Source organism: Pieris rapae, chromosome 5 (assembly GCF_905147795.1).
Source record: "Pieris rapae chromosome 5, ilPieRapa1.1, whole genome shotgun sequence".
Classification (NCBI taxonomy): Eukaryota; Metazoa; Arthropoda; class Insecta; order Lepidoptera; family Pieridae; genus Pieris; species Pieris rapae.
In genome coordinates, this window is record NC_059513.1 from 4,104,421 (window position 1) to 4,123,671 (window position 19,251).

The 19,251-nt window shown below is 33.0% G+C and overlaps 2 protein-coding genes across 6 annotated transcripts; both read left to right on the forward strand.

The window, feature by feature from the left end:
- The first annotated feature begins 1,676 nt into the window (after positions 1 to 1,676).
- LOC111003250 lies at positions 1,677 to 9,993 on the forward strand. The gene is made up of 7 exons (XM_022273656.2): positions 1,677 to 3,151; positions 4,370 to 4,641; positions 4,863 to 4,976; positions 5,571 to 5,653; positions 6,729 to 6,849; positions 7,169 to 7,347; positions 7,584 to 9,993. Exons 1-7 carry the CDS (start codon positions 2,185 to 2,187, stop codon positions 7,801 to 7,803), a joined length of 1,956 nt encoding a protein of 651 aa, XP_022129348.2. The 5' UTR covers positions 1,677 to 2,184; the 3' UTR covers positions 7,804 to 9,993.
- Positions 9,994 to 10,994: 1,001 nt separating this feature from the next.
- Positions 10,995 to 19,134, forward strand: LOC111003261 (A-kinase anchor protein 17A). 5 transcript variants are annotated; one of them, XM_022273679.2, is made up of 9 exons: positions 10,995 to 11,131; positions 11,356 to 12,170; positions 12,545 to 12,752; positions 13,409 to 13,562; positions 14,647 to 14,787; positions 16,526 to 16,600; positions 17,331 to 17,478; positions 18,321 to 18,533; positions 18,791 to 19,134. In XM_022273679.2, the coding sequence occupies exons 2-9, from the start codon at positions 11,404 to 11,406 to the stop codon at positions 18,975 to 18,977; spliced, it is 1,893 nt and encodes a 630-aa protein (XP_022129371.1). In that variant the 5' UTR covers positions 10,995 to 11,131; positions 11,356 to 11,403; the 3' UTR covers positions 18,978 to 19,134. The 5 variants fall into 5 exon arrangements, with proteins under 5 accessions (XP_022129371.1, XP_045484303.1, XP_045484302.1 ...); XM_022273678.2 differs by lacking the exon at positions 10,995 to 11,131 and having other exon boundaries at positions 11,146 to 12,170; XM_045628347.1 differs by lacking the exons at positions 10,995 to 11,131; positions 18,321 to 18,533; positions 18,791 to 19,134 and adding an exon at positions 17,192 to 17,228 and having other exon boundaries at positions 11,144 to 12,170; positions 17,312 to 17,472.
- The last annotated feature ends 117 nt before the right edge of the window (positions 19,135 to 19,251 follow it).

A 19,251-nucleotide genomic window follows, 5' to 3' on the forward strand; every position in this document is an offset into this window, starting at 1 on the left:
TATTGCAATATATTCATATTTTTTTTACAGCTGATCGTTGTGTATCAATCGAGTGCCATCTAGCGGCACTATGTGAACCTTAAAACCCTATTTGACGCGCGAAAAAATGAATATTACAGCTGCCTAGCCCAAATTTACACTAATACTATAGCAGGCTTTATTATTTGTAATGGGTGCTGTATTGTAATCAGTTCGCTGAAAAAAATACTAGTTCCTTCTTCTGCTGATAATTACTGCTGTGTTTTAATTATTTTTTCAGAAAATGTAATTTGTGGCGACACCTACAACCTGTGGCTACAAACAGTACAATGAGTAATGACCTCACATCCTAAATCACGTGATGATTTTTAACATTTTTTTGTGGGTTTCATCTCTCGATCTACCGACCGACCGATCGTTTTTCTAGGCCGTTTTTCGGCCTAGAAAAACTTATTAAAACTACTTACACTACACTACTAAAAACACTACACTACTAAAAACTTTATGTTTGTAAATCACGCGATTGACGAAATAATAAGCCCTTTAAGTTTTAAAAGTTTGGTACCTGTGGCAGTGTAACTTTAACGCTGGCAGCGTCTTTTCCTCGCTTTTTTTCAATAACTTATATTTAATTCTTAATTAATTTATTTTTGATATCGTAAACTTGGGATCGTTATAGCTATTGGAACTTAGAAGTTCCATAGGGCCAGTCCACGTGGTTCAGGTCCCTGGTCCGACATATTTCCTCTACATCTTCTTTTTAGTGTATACGGGGGTTTTAAGTTCTATCCTCTATCATTTTTCTTACTAGTTTCTTGGATTAAATGCTTATTATAAAGCCGGTTCCTTTGCATCCTAATAATTTTTATAAGTAAGTTAAAATACTTACTTGTTTTACACATTTCGAACCTACATTTACTTATAGGAATTGTGTTTCAAAAACAAAAATACTAAAACGTGCAATCTTTTGGAAACAGATGAATTAATCGATTATACAAAAGGAAATTTTATAGTCTATCCGTTAACAAACCTTTCCTTCCTACTTTTCGACAAAGTAGGTTAGAAATTCTTACGTAAGTTGGTAATTGCATTATGTACCAACCTACGTTCTATAAAATTCCATAGTAAAATACCTAAAGATTTGACATCTACTTTTTATGTGGTTCCCTCTCGCTCGCTCATGCAGGGGATTATTGTTTCGAGGAATGCGCGCGTCGGCTAGTCTCGCTATACACGTCAATAAGGCGGATATTATGCTTACGTTTAGAACAGCTAAACCCTACTGCGTTTGAAATAAAGTTGAACATAAGTATGACCTGATTCCGAGGTCTCCTTCGTGATGCTGAAACCTTGGCGTGAGACTATCTATAACAGCTACTTTGTGCTATATAATAAAATCTTATTTCTAATAAAATTATACTACTATATATGTTTGTCTAATAACGATTGATATTTCTTAAGATCCTGAGAATGCATCTCGTTTGTAGTGTGGCACATTAAGTTTAAAGTTCTATTTTTATCAGAAAAGTAAAAACTCAAAGTCCTTGAGAACTAGTCTCGTGGGGAGTACGTTGACGTCACAGATAATTTTTGTAGGTATGTTTATGCAATAGCATGCCTCGATTGGCCAACAAAGCCTTGTCGGCAGCCATTTTGACGATGCTGACTCACCAAAGGTGAAAAATTTGATGCGTACTCCCCACGAGACTATACAACGGTATTGGGCATTTCCCTCGTGAACACAAAATTTGGGTTTCATGTTCCCCCGTTTGCAGCGTGGAACTAAAATTAGTTTTTTTGAGTGAAAATATAGCACTCTTCTACAAATAATATAGAGTGAATTGTTAACGTGAGAAAACAATTTTTATAAACTTAAAACTAAAGTGTCAAACGGAAGTTTATGTTTTCATCTCAGTTGTTTTGAAATCAGTATTGGACTCGCAGGTTTTGATGCAGATTTTGAATTTTATACTAAATAAACTAAACCACCCTCTAATTAACAGATCTTTATACATATAATGTGATAAGTGTCAGTGAAACGTAAAGATAATACTTACGTTGGGTTGTGTGTGACTTGTGTTCGAAGTGTTTAAATTGTTTAACAATATCTGTAATTAATTGGGTTGGTGGAGTCAGGATGTAGCCTAGTTCTATGGTAACCTTTCAAACAATTTTGTTTTTGTGATAACTTACAAGTTTGCGAAAATGTCAGAAACAGCACCAGCAGTAAAGATAAAAACAGAACGGCCAGATGAAGCGGAGATCAGAGAACTGGCTGCAAAGATGGTGGAGGCCAACAAGGCAAAAGCTTTGGCGGCATCGGTCGCGGCAGCGCGGCCTCCGCCTGGTGCACGGCTAGGAGGACCGACTCAAGCAGTTGGAGGTCAAATGGGTATTCTTAACTTTCTTACCAGAAATCAAAAGCCAGGTACTCCGTCTGCCGCCGACACGCGTCCATTAAGCGACGACAAAAAGACACCAGCTCCAGATGAAGCCAGTTGGAAAGGCCACTTCGGTTGGGACATGCTTGGCAAATGTCATATACCATATATATTTCGATCTGGAGAGAAGTACGTAGCAGTACGAATGGTTGAAATTAAGCTATTGAACAAGTACCTGAATTATTTACATGCAGACATATACTCTTGTACCTGCATTCGAAGCTATTACATCACAGATGTTGAGGCTTTATTATTAAATGAGATCAACAATAGGCATTGTGATGGTCAGTTTGGGCGGGATCCCTTCACACAGAAGGATTTGGTGGTGAGACTATCGGACGCTTATGAGTTCTATAATTTCCTAGATGTATGCTATAATAAATTGTTACGTGGAACTACAAATAATAAGGACAAATGTGGTTTTATTCGTATCAATAAGGAGTCAGTTGTACCATATACAGTTAGAGATAATCAGAAATTTGTACCTTTGTTCTATTTTGAAGGTGAAACAGACAATCTAAAGTTAAAAGCTGACCAGCTAAAAGGCTGGGATTTATCATACCTGAAGTTCTGTTGTAAAGTGCAAGGTATTAGGAATGAACTATTTGCAAGTGAAACATGTTCAGTGATTAGTTTAACAGACATAAAAAGTTATTTCCCACCTGGTACAGACTTTGAGGAATATTGGCCAAACAAAGTGGTTGATTCCCAACTCCTAATTTCTGCTAAAGGTGAGATTTCATTTTAATTTATCTTATTGTAAGAAATTCAAAGATTTTTGTTACTCTCAGACACCCTAAAATTAACCGTATGTTAACTCAAGGAAAAATATCAAAAGTAGGTTTAAACCTGGAAGATAATAGCGGCATGCATTCATTTTAATAATAATATTTTATAATATATACAGAACTTTAAAAAACTCCTTTCTCCTTTCTCACAATTCAAAATGACTTCAAATACAATACTAATAATATTGTTGTAAATATATGTTGGAGATTAATTGATGCTCATTTGTTCATTAATTGTTTATCAAGTTTAAATACTTTTCTTTTAACCTAAGTTGCTCTATATACTTTGTTATTTGTTAAATACACTTGATATTAATATTTTAATATGATTTATTCCAGAAAGAATTTAATAAATATTAATAAAAAATATAATAATTGAAACTAAATATAGATAGTTTTAAAATTGAAAGTAGATATACTTGTAATTAAATTCTTTTGTAAAAATCTCTAAAATATACTAGATGTAAAAACAAATGTAGGAACCTTCTAAGCAAATCCAGGAAAAGTATACTGTCCTTAAATAATTCTTAGTTTTTCTTAATAATATAATGCATAAAAAATATAATATATATTGAAATATATAAAAAGGTTATATTTAACCTGTTCAAAATAGTTGTTTGAAATCAAGGTTGGACCTTCGAGACAGCCTTGACATGCTAAATATAATTTGCATTATATTGTCTCTATAGAAAATGTTTCCTCTCAGATTTGTGTTTTGAAGTTTTTCAGCCAGTTATATATATATATATATATATATAGCATTAAGAACACATGCATAATAGTTCAAATAAAAATTGCTAATTGCTTCAAAATTTAAATTATATATACTTACATTTATGTTTTATGTAAAATATCTTTACAATAAATCAAATCATAATCACATATACTACATTGTCTGAACCTTTCTTCGGCAATGTCTGTACCATCATACAATCTAGAATACTTTGCTTAATATTGTTATACTATCTATGTTAACTCTCTTTCTATTAAATGTTTTACTAAGGTGCTTTATTTCTGAAACAAAAACAGTTTATATAAATACTAAGACCTAGGTGTACCAGAAAATTCTTACAGGAGTTATTTAAATTATACACTTTGTGTGGTGAAGTTTTAATATAGATGTCTTGTTTTATCTTAATCAGTAAGTTTTAATCATTTCAGGTTCTGTATCTGGTGGTCAGTGGACGCGAGCACCACCCGCTCCTCCGCCGGGAGTAGTGGGAAGCGTAAGTGCGGGTGTAGGCATGAACAACGTGGCTGCCCCATCACGAGGTCGCAGGCCCGCCCAACGCCACACACAAGCAAATGCAGCCATGCAAATGCCTCATGCAGGCCTATCTGCAGCGGCTGTGCAAGCCTTAGCCAATGGTTGGACAAACCTACCCGCGTCTTTGACTCAAGCGCAAACTCAACAAGTTTTGCGATTGGCTCAGGTAAGAAACTTCATGATAAAGACTGAGTAAAAGAATAGTATTGTAGGAATCTGTTTTCTCGTTTCTGTCCTAGTAACTGTAAATGTTCAATTTGGTTGTCCTATTTTAATGATCATTCACTTAAGCTTTATTTTTGTGACCTTTGTTAAATTTGTGACAAATTAGGCCAAAATCTGTGTCCATGTGAAGTGTTTGAGAAATAAATATAAATTATGTAATAGGCGCAAGTAGCTGCTCAGGCGCAAGCAGCTGCCCGGTACTCAACTGCAGCAAATGCATTAGCAGCTGCTGCAGCTGGCATGCCTCACCGGTCGCACAACCAGAGAGCTGTGCAGGTAAATTTCTTTCTCCACTGCATTTCACTATGCCTTTCATACTGCATAATACCTTTTGTATTTCATGTTTGTCTTGGTTTTCGCTGATTTTTAGAATTAATCCTTGCTTGTTTATGTTTCTTTTCCATTTGTCAGTTCACAGTGATCACACTGCTTTGTTGTTCTGCTTTATTCTGAACATGGTTGTATAACAAAAACTGAGACGTTGGTTATTGTATTTGGTTGATAATGATCTATCATAGTGTCATCTTGAATTGTATTTATGTTGTCAAAGGCCTAAGGAAAATTATTTCTAAGAATTACGGAAGTTGTTTAAGCCCAATATTGTTATCCACAATTCAATAACTTATTATTAAATTAAGGGATTACGCTTTAAACTATGCTTATAAAATGCCTAAACCTGAAACATGCCTGGCTAATTACTCCCTTGACGGTCACTGTTCACTTACTAGCTTGTGTCAATGGTAGTAGCACAACTCTGGCTTACACATTTACTATTTATTAATGAAAGTTTCAAGATTGCTTTCTCTCTTTTTTGGGTTTTTTCAGTCTATACAGTATGGGGCACCTTAAAATATAATTTATGGTTTTCAGTTTCCAAACAGTGCTATAACAATGGCGATGGGCCAGCAACCTCCACCGCTGGTGAGGAGCACGGCCAACACCAACAATATGAAGTGAGCATTGCTTTACTAAGTTTAGTTTCCTTTCAAAAGTTAGAAAGGCAGTCTGTATAACTAATTGTAGAAAAGGACTATAAGAGTTGTTTTTCTTATGTTTCCAGGCACTTCAGTTTAAGTACTCAAGTCTCACAGGATAAAATTTGTATTTATCCTGTGAGACTAGAGTAATTTAGTTAAATATCAAGATTATGTTTTTTTTTTAATAAGGTGGTATATTTTATGCTAAGTTATAAAGGCTGTTTTTATTTTTGACTAAATCGCCATTGTCTTGACACTGGTATTTTAATGACTTTTCTTTCTAATTTAAATAAAAATACTAAAATGCATGTAAATTACATGGTATGGAAAGTATTGGCTGGAGAATTTGTAGCTTTTGCTCATATGTATTGTATGCAGTTCATCTTACTTTTATCTTCAGTTTTCTTTCTTTCATTGGAATGTATTTTGGGTAAAAGACTGGTCCTTAGAAAATTAAACTAAAATTTATAGGAGGCAAATATTTGTGCCAACATAACGTCAAATCTTATAGTGGATTCTAACTACTCACTACATGTGCTCTCAGCGGTAAAAAATTATTTGGTTCAACTGGTGCCATATGTTTTAATTTTACAAAGTAACAAAATTGACTCCATGGTTTTGTAAAAACATTGCATTATTAATATACATTAATTAGTTTCATTCATTAAATGTTTTTCACCCTATTCTATATTCTTAGGCACTATATTTTCTTCAATGTGTTTCAAGTTGCATTGCGTTGTTTTTTTTTTGTTGAAGAGTTGTATGTGGATTTCTAAATATTATATTAGTATAAAGTTGTTTAAAATAATATGGTTTATCAAATAATGTTACATTAGTAAAAATTAATAAATGATTTTAAGGAAAACATTAAGTTAATAGTACTGTTGACCTAGTGACTTGAGCATATTATGTGACCTTAATCTTGAGGACTGGAATTCAATCTAAAATTCAAAGATGTATGTCAGGCACAGGAGGCCGATCTACTTGCTATTAATAAAAAATGGAATTTTGTTAGATTGTATTAACATAATTATGGTAATTCATGTTCCAGTGTTTCGGCACAAGCAAGTGGGTCAATGAATGGCCACTCAACCTCTCACTCCGGGGACACAAGGAAACGACTCACAGCTATCCCGGACATCAATATCAGTGGAAACCATACGCCATATAAGGTAAAAATCAGTGAGCTAAGGCTGAAATATCAAAACTTACAATCAGACTGTCACTATATATAGCAATTTATCAAAGTTCTTTAGTGCGTTTGGTGGGATTATTTTTTAACTAATAGATCATATGGACTATGTCATATAATCTTATGTCATGTGAAAAACATTATCGCATTTTAAATGGGCAAAAAATGTTTTTTCCTTACTAAATGAAGTCTTTCAATTTTATATTGGTGAGAATTAAATTTACAATTTACTACCTGACAGCCACAAATTATCATTTCATCTTTGTACCCTGTGCATAAAAAAATCTTTTAATTTTTAGGTGCAGAAAGCATTGGTAGAGAACATGATGGTACCATGTATAAATGCAAAACCCTATCAATACACTGAGCTTCTAATGACATTACCAGACCTTGCTGGCAACTTTTTTCCAAGGGTTTCACTGACTACCTGCAGGTCTATGCTTGATGCACTAGGCCTTTCACTGTACCGACCTAATTCGTAAGTATTATTTATAGACTTTGACCTATGAGTACAAACTCCCTCAGAACTTAAACTCCATGTAAATACAAATAGCATGTAAAATAACAAATTACATGTTAATTTGTGCAGTTCCAGTTATTTTTTTTTGTTTTAAAGTATTTTAACTACACAATTTTTATTCATATATTTCCATATCATAAAAATATTAATTTAACTATTATGATTGGTGTATACAAATAGTTTATTGTCAATAGAACGCAACTGCAAGTGCTCCGGAACTCTGGCAAATGCAAATCAGCAGCTGCTGGCGAAAACGGGATGGCGCTTGTACAGATTCGCGACGTCATGCAACATATGCCTCAGTTCAAGTACATGTTGCGGTCTGGTTTGGCCGCTGACGAGCCGCCCCATCAGCCTCCTAGACCCGCTCATGCCCCACCACCCTCGCATGCCAAACGAGCAAGGGCCAATTAGTGCCTCTTCCAACAGTGGCTGCAGTAACAGGAATTCAATGAACTTAATTGGAGATATAACGCACCCTGCATGTATGGTTTGGTATAACGCCTTGTGTAGTCATTAGTTGACAGTGCCCGATTTAATAAGGGCCTGCATGCATGAACTGTTTTTAATCTTATTATATTATTAGCAACATTGTCACAATAAATATTGTATGGGCGACTTCCATATAAATATATATGGTTGCTGTATGAAAATAACACTTATAATGGTTTTAAACAAAATTGGGACAAACAAGTTGTTTAAAATATTAGATATAAAATTAAGTGTGATTGATCAATCCTACACCTTGTATAAAGAAGGTATGTATAAAAAACATGTGACAGTGGAACACTGCCTAAAATGTACCTAGTATTTATATGTACAGTAGTAATGGTCTTCCATAAAGTGAATTGACCCCAATATATAGGGTTTGACCATGTGAAGCTTGTCTAAAATTACTTTTAAATAAAAATTGATCTGATTACACTCATTCAACAAAACTCACGACGATATAAAAGTAAAAACCTTACAATGACTACTGCATGTTTAAATCACTATTTTAATTTCAATTCTAAGATCCAAGTAAAACAAAACGCTAATGAATAGTGTTTTAAAGAACAATTCAGTGGATCCAATTTATTGCTTCAGATCTAAATGTGTCAATTGTCAAAATATAGTAATGTCACTATAATGGGAACTACTCGAAGCATACTGCTATTTGCATACTAAATGCTAATATCATTTATTTTACAAATCTTAGGAAATGCTAGTATACTTGAATATTTTTCAGTATTCTGACAAAAGCTACTTTTCTGTACAAAGTGTATGTAATGTAAATCAGAGATCTTAATTATAGTGATCTATTATCTTAGAAGACTGAGATTTTTTAATTGTTTCATAGATCCGAATATTGTTAGTTTCGATGTCTGCAAGTGTAACATGTAAATATTACAGTAATTACATATTATGTCGCGTTAACTATATAAGCAGTTTCTTAAATGCTAAAAAATGTAATGACTAAACATATTATACTCCTTATGTTGTATAATGTTTCTATACTTTGCCATCTATCTTAGGCTTTAATTTAAACATCACAATTTTTCTTTTCATTATATAATTGGTAAATATATAAATTATAGTGAACGTTAATTATAATAAATTGCCTAACATGCTAGAGATTGGTGGATAATAAGCATTCAAGTATACATTTTTATCTTTGGAATATTACTAAAAACTTCAAATGGTTCAGGCATAATATGGAATTAGCTGACCATTCTTAGATTTTATATGTAATATTATTGTAACATACATTTATTTATGCTTACATTCCAGCCATTCTCATGTAGTATATAACATCAATGTACGAATTACTTTACTCCAAAGCATTTTATTTAGTTTTTAAGTTTGGGGAGTTAAAATATGTAACACAGTATTTGTGAAAAAATCTCATAGCTAAATATTTATTTTTCTATGCAATTTGATTCAAAATCAAATATTTAATTTATCCCCCACCACCAGTGACAAAGTAAGATTTAATTTTAAGATTTTTTTATTAGGAAAATTTAGACATTTTGTTCCTCTAGTAAAGCTAGTAGCAACTAATGCAAGGTTTTTCATTTTATATATAAATTAACTTATATAAAAAAAAAACGATTTTTCTTTAAATTTATAAAGAGAAATCCTGTGTTTTATATCTAAACTGACGTGGATCCATCACAATTTTACATTTCAATGATAATTTTGCACTTCCTGCAGATACGTTATATTCTTTTAAAATGATATCCTCTCCATCTCTAGCTACATAAATTGATAAGGATTTACTTAAAAGTATTGCTTACCAATTGTTTAAATTAACATAATTCTCATGTTTTGAAACTTAGGGTAAATTACCCTACTAAAGTTTCTTGAAAGAATTCCGTCTTGTTTAGTTGTAATTTGTGGATCACACAGGTAACAAATCGCTTAGGTAGATTACGTGAACATATTTATTTTTGTTTTAAGACCGTAAAGTAAAGCTTCAAATTGAAGGAACTTAAAAGCTGTAAAAATTTGTAAGCTAAATTATTTATGATATAGTTTAGGAACTATTTGATAAATTTATAGTTACAAATTTTAAATGCTCTTTTGAGAGCTGTTCTGTATTAAATAAATGGGATTTTTATCATATTTTTTGTGGTTTTATTAGTAACAATATTTTTAACTAATATATTGTCTTTATTTTTACAGGATTTACTAAGTAGTGTAAGAACATGCAATCGTTAAAGAGTAATGCATCATTTCCCTTCTCGCCCACAAGTCTATCAAGTATGCAAAAATTGTTGATTGATGAAGTAGATTAAGATAGCAAAATTAAGTTACCCCTGTATTTATAACGTTGAAAAGTTTCAAACATTTTGCGTGTTTTGTTCTAATACGGACAGTATAGAAAAGCGCCAGTGGAAGTAGGTTCAAGAGAAGAGAAACCTATGAATTGTATCTATACATAATTAAATTACCACGTGGTCTTGAAGGTATAACTAATAAACACATGCAATAAAAACATATATCGATAAATTTTATTTTGATTTCGTAAATCTTATAAAAATTATTTTAATATTTATGGAACGTTATGACACTACAGTTTCAGAAATTTCTTAAAAAATATGTTCTACTGCCTTACGAAAATTTTCTTTTAATGCCACAAAAGCTTCGGTAGTTTGCTGCTTATCTAAGGAACCGCGTAGAAGCGGTTGTTGCAAACGGTTATATTTCGTCAAAAATAGACTTTAATCATAAAATAAATGAAAATATAAATACTATAAATTATTTATTTATTTCAATAGATAAGTTAATAAAAACTTTCATGTATGTGGTTCCACGACATATTTTAAATTTTAATTAAAACTTACATAAAATACACCTTATCACAATAGATAGAAGTAACAATAAAATTAATATAAATATACATAGAGAGTAGAGACCAATGCATATGAAGGGCTTCTTCATAAATTTCCTTTCTCTCTATACTCGAAAGACACGATTTATCTATTTCACAGTCATTGACAGTTAACACATTACCGCCAGACGGTGACTTGTCAAAACCTTACCGATAATACTAGGAAAATTCAATCAAATTTTATTAATGAAATGAGTAGTTTATAGTTATTAAAATTTAGTTATTGTTTTAACTAAATTAGAGAATTATAAATATTTTATAATTAAAAATACAGCATAATTATTAATAAAAAATTTGTTTATTTCTAAATTCAGTGATTGTTTAAATAAACAGTTTTATTAATGGAAGCTGCCAGCGAAGAATACTTTGGTCATAAGATTTTTAAATAAACTAATAAAATTAAAATTTAGGATCAACATCGTTATATTTTCAATTAACCTTAGTTTTAAGTTTTATTTTCATAGGGTTAGGTTAGGCGATTTATTTTTGCAATGAGTATTCAAGTTTGTAGGGATACCTCAGACGCTGTGGCGTTGTATTTGCCACAACGTTTGTATTTAAAGCCATTCGCCAAAATAAATATTTCTGTCCAGCTTCCCACTCACAAGGTACACGGCAAGTCAATTTCCAATTGGGAGCTTATGGAAAAGTTACGAAAAATGATCCAACCTGATAGTTTTTCAATGTTAAAAGTGTCCAAGCACAGTTCTGAAGTGATCCGGTTTGATGGGGAGTTAGAGAATCGTTTAAAATTGGAGCGTGTAATTGCAAGACTTGAGGACAGGATAATTCAGCTTAATGATTTTCCTGAACCATTAAAAGTTCGAGTTTGTGAGGCAAAGTCTGAATTTCCTAGTCGCCATGCCTGGGATTCATTTTTTCGAGATGCAACTGATATGGATGAAATGAAGCCTGGAGAAAGACCTGACACTATTCATATTGCAAATTTACCAATACGTTGGTTTGTTCATGATCGAGATAGGAATGAAGACTCACCACCTTCAGAGAAATTGTTTAAGAAAGTATTTGAAAAATATGGAGATATCAGGCAAGTAGATGTACCAGCAGCTGATCCTTTTCGTCTACAAATGAAGGAGTCAATGCGTGGAATATTAACACCACCACAGGATAGTGCTCTATATTTTGATGGATATATTCAATACAGTGAATATGTAAGTTTTGTGAGATGCATGGATGCTCTAAGAGGAAAAAAGCTATTAAGGAAGAATGAAGATTTAGCTGATTGGTGCAATATTTTAGTTGACTTTGATAAAACTAAACACATGACTGATGCTGCTGTCAAACGCAGGGCTATTGTTAGAGAAAGACTCTCATCCAGGCAAAGGGTTAAGGATGACGAGGAAAGACAGGAAAAGGAGCGAAAAGCAATAATTGAAGCAAAAGAAAGGTATTATTAAAAATTCACATCAGTAATATTCATATTTACATAAAATTTATTAATTTAATCAAAACTAGTGTTTTTTTGGGAATCAATTTGACTTTGAGTAGAGAGCCACAGATTTGATCTCTTTGAACATCATCATCATCAAGTTGTAATGTGTTAATGACTTATACTCTTGCAAATATGATTTCAATCTATATTAATTTTATGGGTGGGTTGGGCTGGATCAAAACTAATTTATCATTGGCAGATGCACCTCGTTTTATGAAGCAAATAACAAAATTAGTTGTATTTTTCTGATCTCTTTCTCATCTATCAATCAAGCAGGCTTATCTTGCAGAAATATAAAAAAAATAACTTTTTATTTTTCACTCTTTAAGACAACAAATGGAGAGAAATGAAAAGGACAAACTACAAAAGACAAGAGAGCGTGAAGAAAGACGAAAAAAAAAGCAGTTAGCCAAACTCATGGAAAGGGAAGATGTGGATCTTAATAAAAAAGTTTCAGAAGAACAAAAGAAACTGCTTAAAGTTCAGAAGAAGTTGCAGGCTATAAGGCTTATTGAGGAATTGTTTAAACGGATAGAGGTTAATATTTTATAATATTTATTTAAAAAAATCATTGGTATCTTGTGCACAAAAACACAGCACAGTACACAGCCAGGGATCGACATACAACCTTAGGTATGAGTCACACATAGACAACACTACTCAAAACCTTCATATATACTTATGACACCCATTCACATTTTATATTAAATATATAAATCTGGCTTTCTCTCTTGGTAAAAATTAATTTGTTTTATTTTATGGGCTGACAATCTCTTTGGCTATTTGATAGGCAACCAACTCCAACTATACAGCTATACTATTTATTAAAGGCATTTTTTGAATATCAAATCAACTCATGTTACACCTGAATTGACATTTGGTTTGTTTTCCTAAAATAAAGTTCACAATAGAAGAGTGAGTCACACTCTTTTTTATTATCTAGCCTCAATAAATATGACAATTAAGCAATATGTTTTTTTTCAAGAGCGCATCGTACAATCAGTCTTATGACTATGAGGAGATAAGTTGTAGGATGATTTGCGGGTAGAGGTATTCCTCATTAGGAATATCTACCATAATAATATGTTAACTTAATTTTGTACAGTACTAGTTACAAGATGGATGAGTTAACATTTTAAAGTTTTAATTGTGCAATTAAAATGTTTTTTTGATGGTAAAGCGTTTGTTTTTAGTTACGCCCTGAACTCCAACGTAACGGTTCTCGAGATGAGCGTTACTACCATGCCAGTGAAAGAGCTGCCCGATCAAGAATCATTGACAAGTTCAAAAGACATCAAGAGAAAATTTTAGATGAACAGCAGGACCTACTTCGACATGCTAGAGATGGTAAAAATGTATTATAAGTTTCTTGAATCAGTGAAAGCAAAATGATGCACACAGAGTCCACAGCTGTGTATCATGCATATGCATTCTTGCATGCATCCTTCGGAATTTTTTACATCTTTAAATATAAATTAGTATAAAAAATATCAGTATATTTTTAACTTTTAAGTTCTATCTTATTATACTAATTCATAAGACATTATGAAAAATTCATATAGAACTTTCAAGTAAAATTTTTATTTTATTCTGGTATATAGTATACATGTATAGTTTTTGGAAAATCCCCTTTTTGCATGAAACCTTTTCAAGTATGCCAGTATAGACTTGTATGAATGCTTACATAGTATGTATACTTAGCCCAAAGAATAAATGGATAGCGTATTTGATAATTCCTTTAAAATAATACTGTGTTTTTTTGGTATTGGCATTGAATAAAAACCCGTGCTGTGTAACTTCCATTAGCGAAAGCGACACCGTCGACATTTTTTTATGTAATATCGTAATGCCTCATTGAAGTTAGGTTCGCCATTAGGAGTTGTAGTCCTTAACCGAAGGTTTAATATTATATGAACATATTACAAGCCTTACTATGACCCTATTAATAACTAATACATATCTCTTGTACTCTTTTTAAAGTAAATTAATTAATAAAGCCTTAATGTGACGAATACTTAAATGATCCTAATCCTTGGGATTGATTTGCTCCAGTTCAAACAATTTGTATTAAAAACTTGGCGATTGAAAAGAGTGGCGGAAAGTTTCTTGCCAGTTCTTCTTACCAGCTCTACGCCCTTGACTTGCGAACTGGTGGTAAATGTAAATTTACGATTAATTTAATTTGATTTTCCTGAAGTTCATAAGTGTACATGTTTACCTAAATGAATAAAGATATTTTGATTTGATTTTAATAATAAATAATAAAAAAACCTATTTTATTCTTAAATTTTTATAGTTAGGTAAATGTGTGATATGTCTATAATTCTAAGCACATTTCACGCACATTTCACGCAATCTTTGACTACATACATACAAAAATTTAAGATTATTTTACGAAATATTGTTAATTGTTATTATTTGTTTATTTCAGGCCGTATTTTAATTCGTTCAGCGCTTGAAACCAAGAAGCCGAGGCGTGAATCAGCCAGTTCCTTATCTTCAGAGGATCTGGACCATAAACGGGTCAAGACCGAAAAACTGACTACTCCAGAGAGGGATGAGTACAAAGCAGGTAAGAATTTAAATGCATGTAAAAATTAATTAAATTTTATATGTATTATGAAATATAGTGAAACCGCCCATTAAATCAAGACTAATGCATTATATTTAACTTTAAAAGAAAATAGGCCTTAGGAATCTGTCATATCTGTATTATCTGTGACAATTGTCACTGAGTATTGTCTTTTATTTACATAACTTTTACACATTTAAAGAAAAACACTTTTTTAACGGATTATAGATATGTATTATTATATTTAAACTTATAATTATTTGTACATAATTTTAAATTTAAACCGACGTTTCGCGTGCTTTACAGCGTGCGTGGTCACGGTGACTGAAGACAAAGGTGTTAAATGTCAAAAAGTATTACAGCTGCAGAAAAATGTTGTGTTATCTGTATTTATTTCCCCGGAGTTGGTATCGACTAAAAGATGTAGGGTTTTTGCAGAAATTGCTCACGGTGTCCTCCATTTTCGCGGGTTGTTTATTTTGAGATTTTAATTTGGATATTATTGGATCCCAGGTGTTTGATAATTTTAGGCCGTCCTCTCTATTGAAATTGGCGTGTTTTTTGATTTCAATGGCTTCGCGTACCAATCTTGGGAAGAATCTTTTTTCTTTCGCAAGTACTTTCGGTTGGTCAAAGCAACCCACACAGATAGGTACCTCAATGGTGAATCCCACCACCACCCGTCACAACTGCTCTCTGTCGGTAAATGTTTGTTTCAGAGAGCCCAACGTCTTTGTGATGCGGCCCACCTCAAGGAGGAACTACAGCATGTCAAACAGGTGCTACACCGAAACAAGTTGCGCATCCCCCGGCTGCATCACAGAAACAAAAACAAGACACAAACAGTTCCTCGCCAGCCAGCTTACCTGCCATATGTGAAGGGAGTTACAGATAGAATTAGCCGGGTCCTAAAACGAGCTTCCATTAATACAATTTTCAAGCCGCACAAGAAGATTCAGCAATTCCTAAGACCAATCAAAAGTAACACCCCATTGCAAGATGCAGGTATATACAAACTGGATTGCGACTGTGGCCTGTCTTACATAGGGCAAACTAAACGCAATATGTCCAGCAGACTCAAGGAACACATCGCGGACATAAGACATAGACGACACACAAAATCAGCAGTCTGTGAACACACACTAGATAGGCCTAATCACTACATACGCTTTGACCAACCGAAAGTACTTGCGAAAGAAAAAAGATTCTTCCCAAGATTGGTACGCGAAGCCATTGAAATCAAAAAACACGCCAATTTCAATAGAGAGGACGGCCTAAAATTATCAAACACCTGGGATCCAATAATATCCAAATTAAAATCTCAAAATAAACAACCCGCGAAAATGGAGGACACCGTGAGCAATTTCTGCAAAAACCCTACATCTTTTAGTCGATACCAACTCCGGGGAAATAAATACAGATAACACAACATTTTTCTGCAGCTGTAATACTTTTTGACATTTAACACCTTTGTCTTCAGTCACCGTGACCACGCACGCTGTAAAGCACGCGAAACGTCGGTTTAAATTTAAAATTATGTACAAATAATTATAAGTTTAAATATAATAATACATATCTATAATCCGTTAAAAAAGTGTTTTTCTTTAATTGTCACTGACTTTATTTTACACCATTTTTAGAATCGTAGTGACATACTTTAATTTTTAACAATGTTCTTTCTGTTTATTATAAATACAATAAATTTAAATTTCGAATATAACTCATAATATTTGTTCAGTTCCAGGAATGTACCCGAATCCGTATGGTTACGGATATCCGTTTGTGCCTGCGCCCGGATACCCCTTCCCGCAAAGTATGAGTATCCGATTTTTTATTTACATAATGTTTAAGCATACATTATCTATGTTCGATGATGCTTTTGCATAAATATAGTAATAAAAGTGATTAATCTTCACTTATTTTGCAGAATATTTGAGCCCTAAAGACATAAATATGGTTTTAAGACATGTTAGGAGATGTTACTTCAAAATAAAAAATTATTCAAAGAATCTGTCTTTGATAGCGTTTAGTACTAAAACATAGCTAGGGACTAGGGAGCTGGTAAGCAAAATATCTATATGATGCTCATGTAGAATATTAGGGACCACGCCTGCCACCATGGTAGCACGTTTTCAATTGAAAACCCTTTAAATTGTTAAATAAAACAGGTATGCTATATAATTTTGTGTCGTGTCTGGCTTTAAGGCAGATGTTTAGAAACCTTGTTAAATCGAAAAAAATCAAAAAGGCAGACATCTTACACTCTGAATTTCCAAGATATTGTTTTTTTTTTACTTTTACAATTTTCTTTTGTTTGGAAATTTATACTAGCGCAGGTCAATAAACATTAAAAAAAAAGGTCATACGAGTAATCGTATTAATTAGCCATAATACTTTTCCTCAGGATTGCGGACTTCAACGACCTGTAATGGTTAAAGTCAGTAAGTAAAATGTCTGCCAATTGTTTTTGTATTCAGGGGGTGTAACAAATCAAATGGACCGAATTACAGCTACGATTTAGTAGAGCTTTTTTATGTGTTCAGCGTCCATGTATTACCCGGTCCGCGGTGCGTTTTATCCTCCTCCGGACGGCTACGCGCCGCGTCGGGGGTACCGAGGCCGCGGGCGGGGGAGGGGCCGAGCGAGGTTGCCGCACTTCGACGGACCGCACGCGACGCAGCAGTACTATGAGTAAGTTTTTTTTTTTTTTGGAGTTTATGGCCTGGTATCTAGACCTTTAGGCCATATGAGTAAGTTTAACTCAGAACAGCACCGTTACTCTGTAATTTCCAACAGCGATCTCAGGGTTGAGTCTTCAGCGCGGTGACAATATATAATATTGAGAAAACAGTAACTTATACAAAGAACATATATTCGAAATTACAGTATACAGCCGCAGTTATAACGACCTTAGTATATATTATAGTTAGTATGTAGAATACATTAAAAATGAAAATTTGGTGAATTTGTATTTACTACTTAATTTTAAATATATTACAGTAAAAACAAGCACTGTATACTGTGAACAGTTGTGGACAGAGAGAATTTTAATAACTAATAAACTAATCTAATAACTTTACAAATTTTCAACCTGAAGTGTATTTGATAAAAACAATTTTAGTATGAAGTAAAAAGTGAAAAATTAAATGCAACTGGGACATCTTTCGCAAACCAATTCGTTTACAACCAATCTCATACTTATGAAGTCGGTTTCATAGCGATACAAATTAGGAGGCCTCATAGCAATTTACAAAATATAATATAGCCAATATTTTTTACATAAAATAAAATTATGTTCACTTATGAACGTCAATATTAATAAAAAGGAAAATCTCAATTCTCTCGATCTCATTACCACGACGAGAAGAACTGGCAAAAAACTCAAAAAAATTATTTCTCAATTATTCATATTTTACATATTATTATTATTTATTTTAATAATAATATGTAAAATATGAATATTTGGTTTGAAATAATATTTGTGGATATAAATAGTTTAAAATGTGTTAAAACAAGTTTTTAAATTCTTACAGATATTTCAAAAAACTAAGCGAAGCAGAGAGTCGCAACGAACACGACGACCGCGCACGTTCACGGTCACGCCGGCGATCGTACTCGCGGTCACGATCACGATCGCGGTCACGAAGGCGCTCATACTCACGGTCGCGATCGCGAAGCCGGCGCTCACGCAGCCGCAGATCAAGAAGCAGGAGTAGGCGATCACGGTCAAGAAGTCGGCGATCTAGGTGATTTAAATTCCTTACCTCTGTCACTGTAGTTGGTTAATTTCATTAATAGATTCGAAAGGGAAAAAGGTCTAGATTTCATACAATTGCGAAAATAGTTATTATCATTCAATGTGACATAATATCTGTGTTGTTGAGATTTTTATTTTTATATATTTATATATCTAACATGTGTGTTTAATTATCATAATGATTATATAATACATATAGAAATGTATATAACGGGCACAGAAGAAATTTTGATTAAATAATTTCAGGTCTCATCGCAGTCGAACACCATCAAGATCCAGACGATCCAGGTCTCATTCGCGACGGAGATCAAAAACTAGGTCAAAGACCAAACATCGAACGCCATCCCCCAAAAAAGACCGAACTCCTGAACGAAATCTTGTCTCCCCTAGGCGATCTAAAAGTTGGTCTATGCCTAAAGAAGGCGAAAATTAATTAAGTATGAATGTCTAGTTCTCTAGAAGTAAATATTGTAAGGAAATAATTATACGTATTAATATAAATGTTTATTTTTACTTCCCTGTCGCTTTTACCTTTTTAGAGTGTTTTTTAGAGTTGAGAATACTGTAGTTTCGATAAATATTAAATGAAATAAAATAATTTCAGGAATTTGTTCGAAATTTAAACAATTTACAGATTGTATTGGATATTTTTTTTGGAAGGCGGGACTTATTTGTTGGTAATCCGAATAATTTGACAACTCATCCAA